This window comes from Vicugna pacos, chromosome 30 (genome assembly GCF_048564905.1).
Source record: "Vicugna pacos chromosome 30, VicPac4, whole genome shotgun sequence".
Classification (NCBI taxonomy): Eukaryota; Metazoa; Chordata; class Mammalia; order Artiodactyla; family Camelidae; genus Vicugna; species Vicugna pacos.
In genome coordinates, this window is record NC_133016.1 from 23,395,748 (window position 1) to 23,410,389 (window position 14,642).

Below are 14,642 nucleotides of genomic sequence, written 5' to 3' on the forward strand. Positions count from 1 at the left end.
AAGATCAGACGTGATGAGACCCAAAAGCTACAGAGAAGCAGGGTGTTGCCTGCAGTGGATGCTGGGGAAGGGTTTCTTCTGCTCAGGGTCTGGGTCCTAGTGTCCACCTCTTGTACTTGTCCCACCTCAAGCCTGGGACTCCTCTGACAAATAGGGGCCACACTGGTGCCTGCTTTGGAGAAAAGCCAAGTGCAGCTGGCAGGCATGCCATCTGGGTGGGCAGAAGATCCAGACCCTCCAGCTTTTAAGAAAGCCAGAATGACCCTGTGGCTTTCTTGGAACTCAGGACCAGGAGTGGACCTTATTCTGAAGCCGTGGTGGTCCTTGCCTTATCCCCACTGGAGGGTAGGGAAGAGAAGATCTGCCCTGAGAGAGAAATGGGCATAAATGTGATGCTTTCCTTGAAGCCCTTGAAGTTCTAAAATCATAGTTAGTGTGAGCCTGTAATTTGTCCAATATTCACTCTACAAATGTGTGCTGAGCACCTGCTCTGTGCCTGATGCTGTTCTAGGACTGGGTACCTGGCAGTAAGCAAAGGAGATGAATAGCTCAGCCCTGTGGAGCTTAGTCCAGTGGCAGATGGCAACTGCTGTGGGGAAAAATAAATCAGGAAAATGGAATGTGGAGTGATGGCAGTCAGGAGGGGGTTGCAATTTTAAGTAGGATGTCAGGGAAGATGTCACCAAAGGAGGTGGAGGGGTGAGCTTGCAGATGTCTGGGGAAGGGGTAGTCCAGGAAGGAGGAACAGCACATGCACAGGCCTGAGCTGGAAGCGTCATTCCTGGGGCAGCAGGGAGGCCAGTGTGGCTGGAGCAGAGAGAGAAAGAGGAAGGGCAGAGGAGGTGCTTGAGCGAAGTAATGGGATTTAGTAGACCAAATGTACAAGGGCTGAGCCCTGGGGTTGCCTGCATTTAGAAAGCAGAGGTGTGAAGGGGAACCCAGCAAAAGAGACCAGGAAGGGTTACACAGTGAGGCAGGAGAAAATCCAGGCAAGGTGGGATGCCAAAAGCCCTGGGGAGGATGTATTTCAAGGGAATAGGGGGAGGCAAGCTGGCTGTGTTGACGGTTGACTGATGCTGCAGGCCATGCAGGAGGAGGATGAAGAAGAACCTGATGGAGCCATGGGGGCCGTTGATGACCCTGACTGGAGAGGTGACAGTCCAGAGGTGGGAGGTGAAGATCAGGAGACGAATTGGAGAAAGGAGGATGATTCAGGTCCTCCATGTATTACAGGAGTCCCTGTAAAGAGGAGAGGCATGTGGTTTGAGGGGAAGAGAGGTCAAAACGGGAGCATAAACAATATGTCATGGGTTAATGGAAGTGGTCCAGGGCAGAGGGGCCAGTTGCTGGAGCAATGGCCTTGAGTAGGTGAGAGGACTTGGCCTTGGCTGGGGTCCCATGGACAGGCGTGTGGGGCTGTCCTGATGTGTGCTTCCTGCCTCCCCCACTGTGTGGACTCTCTGACCTCCAGCAGGGCATCCCTTGATGTTTCCTCCATGTAAAATGGGCTCTTACAAGAGGAGGGTCCCAGAAAGCCATGAAGCTTCACCCCAGAGGAATACTCTGTGAGTGGCAGAATTTCTGTTCCCAGAGCAGCTATGGGGAGAATTTTGGAAGGAGGGGCCCTCCCAGCACCTCTGACCTCCCTGTGGTGACAACTGAGCTCTCAGGATGTCAGGCAGATGGAGAAGTGGCCTCAGTCTGGGCCCTGCACTCCCGGCTCCTGCTGCTGGAATGGACTGGGCCTAACCACGCTTGGATGTCCACATCTGGAGGGGCAGAGTGTGGAAAACACTTGTACCGTCTAGATGCATTCCTTAAACTTTCCACATTCCCTGAAGTTCCCAGGAAGAATGCAGACACCTGCAGGATGCTGAGACCTGCCTGTGTGCTGCTGGCTGAGAAGGGACTTTTCAGTCTTGCTCCCGCCAACCGCCCCACCCCCACCCCAAACAAAGCTGGGGTCCAGACTCTGAGGAGGGGGCAGCTGTGAGCAACTCTAAGCAAGGCTGGGGTTAGGTGTGTGCATATAACACACTTAAAAAAAAATACACTCTCTATTGACGCAGCTTTTTGGGAAATCTTTCTGCTAAAGCACTTTTGCTTGCTTTTATTTAATCTGATGACTATTTTAAATGGAAGCCAAAGACAAACCAAACCAAACAAAAAAAAACCTCAGAGAATGTCCCCGGCTGCCTGTCTGCGGTGGTGTTTTGATGTTTCTGGGAGAGAAAATTGTTAAGAATCTTGGAAACCTTGAGAAAATTGAGGGAGTGGAGAAGAATGTTGCTTTTCAGTGGGTGAGGTCATCTTTTAGGATCTGAGAGATGACAGTTGACACTCTGGAAGAAAATACCTCATGACGCTTGTGCAGTTGTGTTCTCCCCTGCCCCTCTCCCAGCAACAACTAGAAAGAAAAATTGGTAGATGGATGGATGGATGGATGGATGAGAGAGAAAGAAGCTTCCTTTTTTTCTTTTCTAGATGAGTAACCAAGAGAATGTATATTCTTGGTTTCCTTACATGTTTGGGATGCTGATTTTAAAATTACCCACACATTTCAAGAGTACCTGCTCTCCAATGAATTCCAAGTCCCCAAAGGCACATCCTGAAAGCTGTCCTCACTCTGTCCTTGGGAGGAGGGGCATAATATAGCCCTTTTCTGCAGGAGAAGAGACAGAGACACAGAGATGAGAAATAGCCGAATCCCCAGTGCCCACCCCTTCCCCACCTACTTTTGGGTCCCTGCTGGGTACTGTCTGTGACTAACAGGCTGTTAAGAGGTTAATATATTTTTTCCCCCATGGAGTGAGAGTTAGGACTCTAAATCTCATTGACCTTTAACCTTTGGTGGAAGAGATTGGGATGTTACGAGTGGAGAAGTTTGGCACTTCTGCTGTTAGTGGATGGTCTTGTGGATCATCAGCAAGCTTTAAAGTAGGGTTCACAGCTCTGGCTGTGCCCTGGAATTGGTCCGGAGCTTGAACAGACCCCACCCCAGAGTTGAGTGGAATGGGGAGGGGCCTGGGCATTGGCACTCCCTTCAGTCCCCGTGTGACTCTGATGTCAGCCAAGGTTGAGGACCACAGCCTGGTGGGTGTGTCTGTCCTCCTTCCCCGTTCTTCTATGACCAGCTACCTTGAGCCTCACTCCCTTGGAAGGATAGAAGGATAGAACGTAGGGCCACTGTATTCCAATAAATTCTTGTGAGTAGGTCAATTGAAGAGCCAGTGAGGGTGAAGATAACTTCCTGATATCTTTTTGATAACTTTTTGATGCTGTCAGGCACTTGAAAGGCTTTTCTCTCATGCAAAGACCTTACAAAGAGAGATGCCACCATGCAGATATGTAAGATGGGCTAAGAATTCAGATTGACGTGATGTCTCTTTCTCACAATGTTTTTCCTTCTCTTTCTCTTCACGTTTTCCCTTACATTCTGCCTTCCCTGTTCACTGTTTCCTCATCCCCCTTTTATTCCATTCCCTCATTTTCTGCTGCCCTTTGAATTCTTGTTCCCTGCCATCTTCGCTTATAGGAGGAAGCGCTCAATGGTGGACCTCCCATGAAAAGCTTAACAGAAGAAGTGAGTGTAAGGGGAAGTGTGGGGTGGTTGAACATGATGACTCATTTTATTTTTCTCTTTATTTAAAAAAATTATTTCTTTTTAATTACACAAGTACTATATGTATATATTCCCACAGTACGTAAGAATTCAAATACTAATTAGCTATTGCCTTATTCTGCTGTGTTACCCTACCTCCCGTTGGAATGGTGAGTTAACTTCCTCACCTTCTTAATGCTTTTACCAACACACACACACATCTATAACATGACCTACAGAAATATAGTATTTCAAAATCATATGTCATGGCTGGTGAATATGCTGTTCAATAACTCGCCTTTTTCACCTAGCTGTATGCCCTGGGGATTCCTCTAGGCTTGTACATCTCTATGTTCCATTTAATGGCTGCACAGTAGCCCATAGTACGAAAGTCCCACAGTTAAACCATTCACCTATTGATGGGCATTCAGATTACTTCCAAATTTCCCCCTGGAAATACAGGATAGTTCAGTGAATACTTCTGAACGTACCTCTTCCTGCACATTTCAAAGTGTTTCTTTAAGTGGATGCTGAGAAGTAGAATCAGTTTTAATAGCTATTGCTAAATTGCTCTCCAAAATGACTGTTGCATTATTCCCAGGATCACCAGTGTATTGGGACGAACAGTCTCTTGTCACTTTAATTTGCATTTCTTTGATTTTTGATGAGGTCGAGCACTTTTTAACCTGATTACCAGTCATTTTTTTTTAAAGTAGGTTAAATTTTTATTTTACTTTCGAAGCAACAGTTGGGAAAACAGAGACCATCAGAAAACAGAGAAAGAAGTCCACCATAATTTTATGATAAAAACTAGGGTAATTTTTATGTATGATTTTCACCTTATATACCTTTAAGAGGTGAACTTCTAGCATACAGGTAACCTTTATTTTTATTTATTTATTTATTTTTAATTGAAGTACAGTCAGTTACAATGTGTCAGTTTCTGGTGTACAGCACAATATCCTAGTCATGCGTGTACATACATATATTCGTTTTCATATTTTCTTCATTAAAGGTTATTACAAGATATTGAACATAATTCCCTGTGCTATGCAGAAAAAACTTTTTTTAAAATCTATTCTTGTATATAGTAGCTAACATTTATAAATCTCAAACTCCCATATTTATCCCTCCTTCCCTTTCCCTGTAGCCATAAGATTGTTTACTATGTCTGCAAGTCTGTTTCTGTTTTGTAGATGAGTTCATAATGTCCTTTTTTTTTTTTTAAGATTCAACATATGAGTGATATCATATGGTATTTTTCTTTCTCTTTCTGGCTTACTTCACTTACAATGATGATCTGTAGGTCCATTCATGTTGCTGCAGATGGCATTATTTTATAATTTTTTATGGCTGAGTAGTATTCCATTGTATAAATATACCACAAATTCTTTATCCAGTCATCTGTCGATGGACATTTAGGTTGCTTCCACGTCTAGGCTGTTGTATATAGTGCTGCTATGAACATTGGGGGTGCATGTATCTTTTAGAATTAGAGTTCCCTCCAGATATATGCCCAGGAGTGGGACTGCTGGATTATATGATAGGTCTATTTTTAGTTTTTTGAGGAATCTCCATACTGTTTTCCATAATGGCTGCACCAAACTACATTCCCACCAGCAATGTAGGAGGGTTCCCTTTCCTCCACACCCTCTTCAGCATGTATTGTTTGTGAGCTTTTGAATGATGGCCATTCTGACTGGTGTGTGAGGTGATACCTCACTGTAGTTTTGATTTGCATTTCTCTGATAATTAGTGATACTGAGCATTTTCTCATGTGCCTATTGGCTATTTGTATGTCTTTCTATTGCCTGGGCAGACTGCCCTAGGAGAACATTGCTGAGATTTATGTCAGAGAATGTTTTGTCTATGTTTTCTTCTAGGATATTTATCGTGTCTTGTCTTATATTTAAATCTTTAAGCCGTTTTGAGTTTATTTTTGTGTATGGAGTGAGAAAGTATTCTAACTTCATTGATTTACATGCTGCTATCCAGTTTTCCCACCACCACTTGCTGAAGAGACTGTCTTTTCTCCATTGCATATTCTTGCCTCCGTTGTCGAAGATTAATTGACCGTAGGTCTGTGGGTTTATTTCTGGGTTTTCTATTCTGTTCCACTGATCCATATATCTGTTTTTATACCAATACCATGCTGTTTTAATTCCTGTAGCTCTATAGTAGTGTCTGAAGTCTGGGAGGGCTATTCCTCCAGGTTTGTTCCTTTTCTTCAATATTGCTTTGGCAATCCTGGGTCTTTTGTGATTCTATATAAATCTTAGGATTGTTTGTTTCAGTTCTTTAAAAAATGTCTTGGATAATTTGATAGGGACCACATTAAATCTGTAGATTGACTTGGACAATATGGCCATTTTAGTGATACTGATTATTCCAATCCAAGAGCATGGGATATCTTTCTATTTCTTTAGGTCATCTTTAGTTTCCTTAATCAATGTTTTGTAGTTGTCCATCTATAAATCTTTCATCATCTTGGTCAGATTTATTCCGAAGTATTTTATTGTTTTGGATGCAATTTTAAAAGGGATTATTTCTTCACCTTCTTTTCCTGCTAATTCATTGTTAGTGTAAATAAATGCAACTGATTTTTCATACAGGTAACTTTTAGCTTGCTTGCTTACTTAGCATGATCTCCTGGACATTGTTTGGTGGTTTGGCATAAAGTATAATTGTTTAAAACTGCCAGTTACTGTTGGCTAAATAGTGAAATATAATTAAAGCTAATGGTGATTAATTCAGGCCCTGTTCCAGGCTCAGGATTTAAGTCATGAACAAAATGGACCATAATCCCTGTCCACCCAGCCCTTACTTTTGGATGGGGAAGGACAGATGACTGACGAAGAAGCAAATAGAATATTGCAAGGTGATACACAAGTGAATGAGGCTGGAAGGGGCAGGTCACTGGGCTGTCTGGAAGGCTTACTTAGTCTTCTTGAGCAAAAATTTGAAGAAGGTGAAAGTGAGGCCACTTAGGAAGCAGCCTTCCAGCCAGAGGGCATGCTGAGGACACTGCTCTGGTGTGGGAATGTACCCCATTTGAGGACCAGTGTTGGGCCAATCTGGTTGAGAGCAAAGTGAGGAAGAGGGAGTGTCATGGCCTCATCAGCGAGATGCTGGAGGGTTTTGAGCAGAGGAGGGACATGGTATAACTCTTTAAATAGGACTCTTTAAATAGGACTCTGGGTGCTGTGGGGAGAATGACTAAGGCAAGGAGCGGGGGGAGAGGGGGAAGAAAGGGAGGAGGGAGACCAGGAAATCCTTGGTTGATCCAGGAGAGAGGAGATGGTGGCTTGGAGCCGTGTGGCACCATAGAGGTGGGTAAGCAGCAGTCAGATTCTCCTACTTTAAGGCACAGATGACATGATTTTGTAATGAATGACCTTGACAATTGCCTGAGCCTGTAGAAGGACACATTTTCCAGAAGTGAGATATGGAAGACCCTGGGAGAGCTGCTTTGGAGAGGAGAGCTTAAGAATTCAGTTTTTGAACACGAAAGATTTAAGATAGTCTTGGATATCTCAGTGGAGATGTTGATCAAACAGTTAGATGTACAAAGAGTTCAGAGGAGGAGGATGACATTTGTAAAAAGCATATGGGTGGAATTTTAAGCCCAAGGATTTGGGATCTTAGGGAAGAGGGTCAAAGATTGAGCTCTAAGAAGTTGGGGCCACGGGGAGGAACTACCAGAGGAGACTGAGATGTGTCCATGTTAACTCATTTACTTTACATAACAATTCTGTGAAGAAGATGCTGCCTTTTCCCCAGCTTACATGGGAGGAGACTGAGGCACAGAGCTGTTGAATAAGCTGCCTAAGGTCACACAGTGAGTATGTGGTCAGTCTGCAGTTTGAACCAGGTGCCATACACAGCCTCTCTGCTATTGGCAGTTTCTGTAATTATTACAGGTGGGGAAAACTGAGTCTTAGGGATGAAATGACTTGCCCGAGGTGACAGAGCAGGAATATGAACTCAGATTCGTTGCTTCAAGAGCTCAGGCTCCTAGTCACTGTGCCACGCTGCCTCCTCAGAGGGCAAGTTTTGTTTTTTTTTAAGGATAGGAGCAAAAAGCCTTTCTCCCTCTCTCAGATCTCAGCCTTGGGCAGTCCCCTCCCCCTTACTCACAAGGTTTTCCTGGAGTTTCACTGCAGATGGAGAGAGGGAGCCACCAGCCAGTCTCCGCCCCCATCTCCCCTCTTCTCCTCTCCTGGTCGGTTAGCGCTGTGCCAGGACAGAGGACGCAGTCGAACGTGCTCCTGACTTTGAGAAGCTCCGGTCTCTAGGGCGTCCCATGCCTGGCTCTGTGAGGCTGGGAGGAAGCGCCATCCCCTCTCAGGTGCCTCACCGGGAAGAGAGCACACTGGGTGAGAGCAGTGGTTCCCACGGGACCTTCAAATTGCCCCTGGTGGTCCTGGCACTCCCTTGATTAGGAAACCTTAGATAGGGTGACTTTTTTTTTCCCCAATGTTCTCTTCTTTATGATTTTTTTAATTGAAGTATAGTTGATTTACAATGTTGTATTAGTTAAGACGACTTTTTAAATACTTCTTCACTTTGAAATGATTGCAGATGTACAGAATAATTACAATAATAAGACAAAGAATTCCTGCATATCCTTTTCCAGATTCTCCAACTGCTTATATTTTACCACATTTGCATTGTGTCCTTTCTCTCCATAGATAAGTAGATCAGCCAATCAATAGATTCTATATATAGAGAGAGATTGCTCCTTTATCCCTAAATACTTCAGTGTGTGTTTCCAAAGAACACGGACATTGTTTTACATAATCACAGCACAGGAAATAAACATTGTACAACACTATAGTTTATAGATCTTATATTTCACCAGTTTTCCCAATGATGGCCTTTCTAGCCAAAAAATTGAAAAAAATTAAATGTAGAGTTACCATGTGACCCAGCAATTCTGCTTCTGGGTATATACCCAAAAGAATTGAGAGTAAGGACTTGACCAGCTACCTGTACAACATGTTCTCAGCAGCATTATTCAGGTTAGCCAAAAGGTGGAAATGACCTGAATGTCCATCAGTGGGTGACTGGATAAGGAAAATGTGGTCCATGCATACAATGGAATATTATTGAGGCTTAAAAAAAAGGAGATCCTGTCACATGCTACAACATGGGTGAACCTTGAGGATTTTATGCTACGAAAATAAACCAGACAGAAAAGGACAAATACTGTATGATCCCACCTCAGTGAGGCATGGAGAATAGTCAGATTCATAGAGAATGAAAGTAGGATGGTGGTTACCAGGAGCCAGAGGGATGGTGAGTTATTGTTTGATGGGGACAATTTCAGTTTGGGAAGATGAGAAAGTGCTGGAAATGGACGGTGGTGAATGTACTTAATGCTGCTGAATTGTACACTTAAAAATGGTTAAAATGGTAAATTATGTTATGTATATCTTACCACAATAAAAAAAAGTCTAGATCAGCATCTAATCCAAGATCATACATTACATTTAGCATCCAACATTTTTATTGGCTCTTTGAATTAATATCTACTTATTCCCTTTACTCATTCTGCCACTTTTTGACTGTGGAACCCTGGGTCAGTTACTTAACCATGCTATGCCTCAACTTCTGTATTTGCAAAGTGAGTAATAAATGGGCCTAGGGATCTACAAGGAATAAATGTTAATGTATGTAACAGGCTTAGAACAATCCCTAGGTTTAAATGAAATCTTTGTATTTTCAGGCAATGAATCCTTTGTTATATGTGTTGCAAGTAGCCTCTCACTTGCCTTTAATTGCGTTTGTGATTTCTTTGGTCACACAAAAGTTTTAGACTTTCATGGAGTTTAAAACTTGTATCTTAGATTTTAATCAACTTGGAATGTGTTGTCCGTGGTAGTGGGAGACAGACACTAGGGTAATTTTTTCCTCACTGGCTCATGGATTGTCTCAGTCCATGTGTTTATTGATGATCTCTCCTTTCCCCTGATTTGAAACACTGTCCTTATCATATATTAAATTCCCATTTGCACATCCTGTCTGTCTGTGGATACAGTTTTATCGGCTGATCTTTGTCTCGTTGTCCTGTGCTGACTCAGCGTGCTGATTTTGCTCTGCGTGATACACTTTGATGTCTGAAAGGGCAAACCCCAGGGGACTTCAAACACCACTGAAAGGGGTGGGGGGAGGTTCAACTTTAGCACCTTCAGCACCCCGCTCCCCAGGCTTTTCCCATTTCACTCCTCTGCCCTCAACCTTCAGTGGCTTCCCCTGTCCTCCACAAAGTCTGCTCCCAAGATACTGTCCATCCTGGGATGCAAGTGACTGATAACAGACTTTAATTCTTTTTAGTGTGAAATATTTTAAATGTTCTGATAAAAGTAGAAAATAATAAAATGAGCATCTAGTTTGATTACAGAATAAACATCTATACTCCCGTGTTTATTAATCTTTAACCCTGTGCCATCTTTGTTTCAGCTTTTTAAAATAAGAAATAAATTATAGCAGTTATGGTGGAGACCCAAAGCTACTCTCGTGAATTCCATGTTCATCATTCCCATGTGTACAGATTTCCCACTTTCCCCGCCTCTTTGTGTTCAATGACCTTTGCAGGAGGGGCCATCTTACGCCCAGAGGACTTGTTTAGAGAATTTTCCAGGCAGTAGCTCAGAAAAGGCAAAGGGGAGGCAGGAGGTGGTGGCTGCAGCTGAAGAAGAAAGAAGACAGCTTTGGCAGCAGGATCCCAGCAGCGGGGCAGGAGCTTTGAACAGGGAAGGGAAGGCTCCCAGGGGCTTTTAGGGCCAGGGAAGAAACACTCTTCCCAGTGGAGGTGATTCAGGCAGCAGCAGGGAGAGGATATGACTGGGGGTTGGAGGTGAGAAGCCCGCAGACCCAGTGGGTACAGATTCCTAGGAGAAGTGCTGCTTAATTCCTTCCCTGGGGGTCAGGAAAGCTGTGCACAGCTGGACCACAGCCCCTCCTCCAACAACTTTGCCTGCGGCCATGTCTGTATCTAGTCCTGTCTGGGTCTCAGGTGGATTTCTGCAGACTTTACCGTCTCGTTTGCTTTCCTACACACGCATCTGCCCTCTGCTCTCTGTCCCATGCTCCACTTCCATCTCTGCCTCCACCACCAGTGGAAATGCTGCCCAAGGCATAAGAAGATGAGGCAGAAATGCCGTGGCTTCTCCCTTCTTCCTGTCTCCCATTGGCCCAACCATGCTGGAAACCAGCTGAGTCTGCAGGGTTCAGCCCCTCTGCGATGCAGAGCAGAGGTGGGCAAGAAGTGTATCTGAGGGCTGACTCTCGTGGGACTGGTACCTTGCCTTTGCCAGTTCTTTGAAGCTGAGCTGTGCTGTCCAGTATGGCAGCCAGTAGCCACATGTGGCACTTGAGCACTTGAAATTAACGTATGCTCTACACGGATTTCAAAAATCTAGTATGGAGAGAAGTATGTAAAATAGCTCATTGATCATTTGTATATTAATCACCTATAGAGATAAATATATTGAGATAAATGTAATATATTATTACATTTAATTTTACCTTTTCTTTTTTCCTTCTTTAAATCTGGCTACTGGATCATTTAAAATTACGTCTGTGGCTCCTATTTGTTGGCTAGTGCTGCTTAAGGGTGTACTTGTACCAGCCTAGATCATTGGTATTGTAACAAAATGCCTTTCCTATGCAAAGGTCATGCCCTTGACACACAGCCTGGAGGGTCTGTCTGGCCCAGGTGTTACAAATCTGGGACTGTGATGGCCTCGAGCCATCCACACTCACTGACATTTCTGACCAAGTGTGTCAAACAGGAAGGTTGGGCTCCTCTGCTTTTTAGGAATCAGACAGGGTGTAGGTCAAGGTCAATGTTCAACATTAGCCAGAGAGCCTAGTTAACGTTTAATACGATGCTAAAGGCCCTACCATACGTCTAGATAGCACATTGCAGGGGAAGAGCCGTACTGTTACTACTACTTTCTGTATAGATTTTTTATGGTTCACCAAGGTCCTTCATTTCACCCTTGCAGAGTTGCACAGCCTTACTGTCCCCATTTTATAGAGGATGAAATGAAGCCTGAGAGAGCACGTGGATTTTTAGTGGCTCTTACACTTCTGATGAATCACTTGAGGGGCTGGTCAAAATGGAGAATACAGACTCTGCCGTCAGAGAGTAATTCAGTGGGTGGAGGGTGGGGCCCAGGGACTCTGTGTGGCTGGCTTTGGGGACTGTCACGCAGGTGGTTGTGAGACTGTACTTTGGGGGCCCTGAGCTCTCATGAGATCAATGGTGGGACTGGGCTTGAGCTGGGCTTCTGATGGCCAGTGTGGGGCTCTGCCCCAGTGCCATGCTGTCCTGAATGTCCACAGGTCCACCGTCGTTTGTTGCTAGGTGCACGGGATGATCCACACATGCATGCCTGGCCTCCAGCTCTGGCCTTGACCCTGTAGGGGGTCTAGTGTGGCTGAGGCATAGTCAGGAGGTCAAACATGGTGCTGTTTTCTCAAATCTCATAATTATCCTATGTGGTGTCTGGTTGGCCTTGGAATGTAGCGGAATGTTCATGATGTTAGATGAAGGGAGATGGGTTTGCCTGCCATACGCATATACCAAAGGGTCACCTCCATGTGGAATTTGGAGTTGCCAACTTGGGCCTGCTGGTAGAGAAAGTGACTGAGCAAGATTTCATACCAGCTGTACTGCAGAAGGATGGGACCATTCCTGGGGGGCCAGGGCAGAGTGAGGACGAGCCTGTGTGTCCTGCCATCGCTGACCGCCCCTTTCTCCTCTGCAGTGGACAGTGGACTGCAGCGAGCAGCTGGACAGCAGCTGTTCCTTCTCCCGAGGACGAGCCCCCTCGCAGCAGGTAGGGAGCCAGCTCCATCCGGGGGTTTTCATGGTCTTGTCTGTCTGGGTTCCTGGGCTGCCCACCATGGTGCTCCTGAGAAGGTGGTGATGTGGAAAGAGTAGGAAACAGGAGAGGGGAGGGTGCTGTCTGCACTCTGGAAAGTTCTCCCTGAATACCCAGCCACAGTGAAGCTCTCCCTCCCCAGAACACATAGATTCGTAAGATTTATTTTCAGTAGCAACATAATTTATAATAACAAACATCCGCAAACAGCTAATGGTCCGTTGAGAGGGGAATGGATAAATGATACATGATATATCCTTACTGTGGAATATACACAACAGTAAAACGCATGAACTAGAGGTTCGCACATCAACATTGATGGCGGATCCTGCAAATAAGGGGACCCCTAGGATTTTGGTGCTGGTGAGGCCACTTTGGAGATCACTTCTGCTCCAGGTTTACAGAGGACCTGGAGGGGCAGGCTGAGGGGGTGAGGTGTCAGATACCTGTCCACTTCCCCGGCCAACCAGCTTCCTGGGACCAGAAAGCCTGGGCTGCTTGCCTGTGAGATCCCGAGGGGCCCCCTGTGCATCGTGTGGCCGGGAGGGAAGGAGGCAGCTGCTCTTTGAGAGCCATCCCTGGTGACCCCCAGGTCCCGCACACCGTCTGGCTGTCCAGCTGTTCTTGCTGATGCCTCATCCTGACCTGTGGGAGGTGGTGGGATCAGAGGCTGGAAAAAACCATCTACCCCAAGCCCCAGCCCAGCCTCACCCTACACCTGTCCAGAGAGATGAGGGAGGCTCTGTGGGCTCCTGCAGTAACTTGCTCCCAGTCCCAAAGCAGCTGCGTGAACACATTGCCCAGGCCCACTTGCTTGTGTCAGCTTCAGTCCCGTGGTGCTGATGAGAGCAGCTCTTCTGTACTCTGTCCTGAGAGAAGGTGGTCAGTGGCCTCGGTGTGGCTCTTTCTTAGGCTGTAGGGCTTTGCTGTACCGTGGGGCGGGAGGACAGCAGCCCTGGGTCGTTCTCCCACGTGACAAGATGCTCATTTGTGTGTGTGTGTGTGTGTGTGTGTGTGTGTGTGTGTGTGTGTCTCATTGATTCTAAGTAGGAGGCCTCGATAAAGCCAGGGTGGGGCGGGGCAGGAGACCCAGGTTCTCCTTTTCACTCTGCCATGCCACAAACTGGGTGGCAATTCTCAGCTTCCTCATATAAACACCAGGAGACCTGATGGCCTCTAAGAGTCCTTCTAGCTTCTCCATGCTGTTTGTAGAGAGGAAGCTGGGTCCATGGAGCTGTGATGACCTGACTAAGCTGGGACTTGAACCCAGGTCTGTCGCCTGCCCCGTCCCCTCGCTGGCCCTTTACCTTGCTTACTATAGCAGGTAGCCTTCTATGGAGGTCTTTGGTCCCCATCACCAGACTGCTGGTCCTTGCTCCGGGACCCCATTTGTACCCCCTGAACCCCTCCAGCCCTTGGCCTAGGACCTGGCACATGAGGGGCACCGTCTCCAGTGTCTGCCGATTGTCTGGGATTTCCTACATCAAGATTCCCTTAACTCTTCAGCGGCAAAGGTGGCTTGGATTTGGGAATTCAAGAACTGGAGAGAGAGGGCTTCAGGGAAGGGCTGAAGTTCTCAGACTGAGGACCTAAGAGGCTTTACCAGTGAGAGACTAAAAAACCAGCTGTTTGTTATTTAGTTAGTAGGTGTCTGGTTCTGGAATCTTCCAGAGTCTACCTTCTTCTCTCTCTCCTTTGCCTCCATTTTTGGGCCCCCTCTCCCTGATGTTTCCCTCTGGTCCCATTCTCCCATCTCTCCGGACAGGCTTCCCAGGGAGTGGGAATGGCGTGTCCTCCCGCTTGCCCCTCATCTGCCTCCCTCCCTCTGGGTTGTCCTTTCACAGCTGCCTTTACCCCTGGAGGAGGGTGGGTGGGGAGTTGGCCAGGGCTGGGGGCTTGCGGGAAGGGGTATCCTGGCACCGTGAGGACCAGCCGACCCCCATTCCCACCTTGTGAAGCAGCTGAGCAGTCAGCTTGGGATAAGCAGGGGATGAATGAAATGCACCTGAATTTCAAGAACTTGTAAAAGGCTCACATTGGATCCTTTCTTGGGAGGCAGAACTGAGACGCAGGTCGGTTACAGGGGACAAGCCCCAGGAAGGTGGAGATGGGCTCTCAGAATATAAACCCGCCTTACTTCCCTGACG

The 14,642-nt window shown here is 46.2% G+C and overlaps 1 protein-coding gene across 7 annotated transcripts in view; it reads left to right on the forward strand.

The window, feature by feature from the left end:
- The window catches only part of CTIF (cap binding complex dependent translation initiation factor), a 282,212-nt gene that overhangs the window by 68,794 nt on the left and 198,776 nt on the right, over positions 1–14,642 (forward strand). For 5 of the 7 annotated variants that reach the window (XM_072952320.1, XM_072952326.1, XM_072952323.1 and 2 more), the window contains exons 3-4: positions 3,536–3,583; positions 12,379–12,450. In XM_072952320.1, the coding sequence (XP_072808421.1) occupies positions 3,536–3,583; positions 12,379–12,450 (120 nt within the window). The remainder of the gene's footprint in view (positions 1–3,535; positions 3,584–12,378; positions 12,451–14,642) is intronic. The other 2 variants (XM_072952324.1, XM_072952325.1) reach the window with 1 other exon arrangement.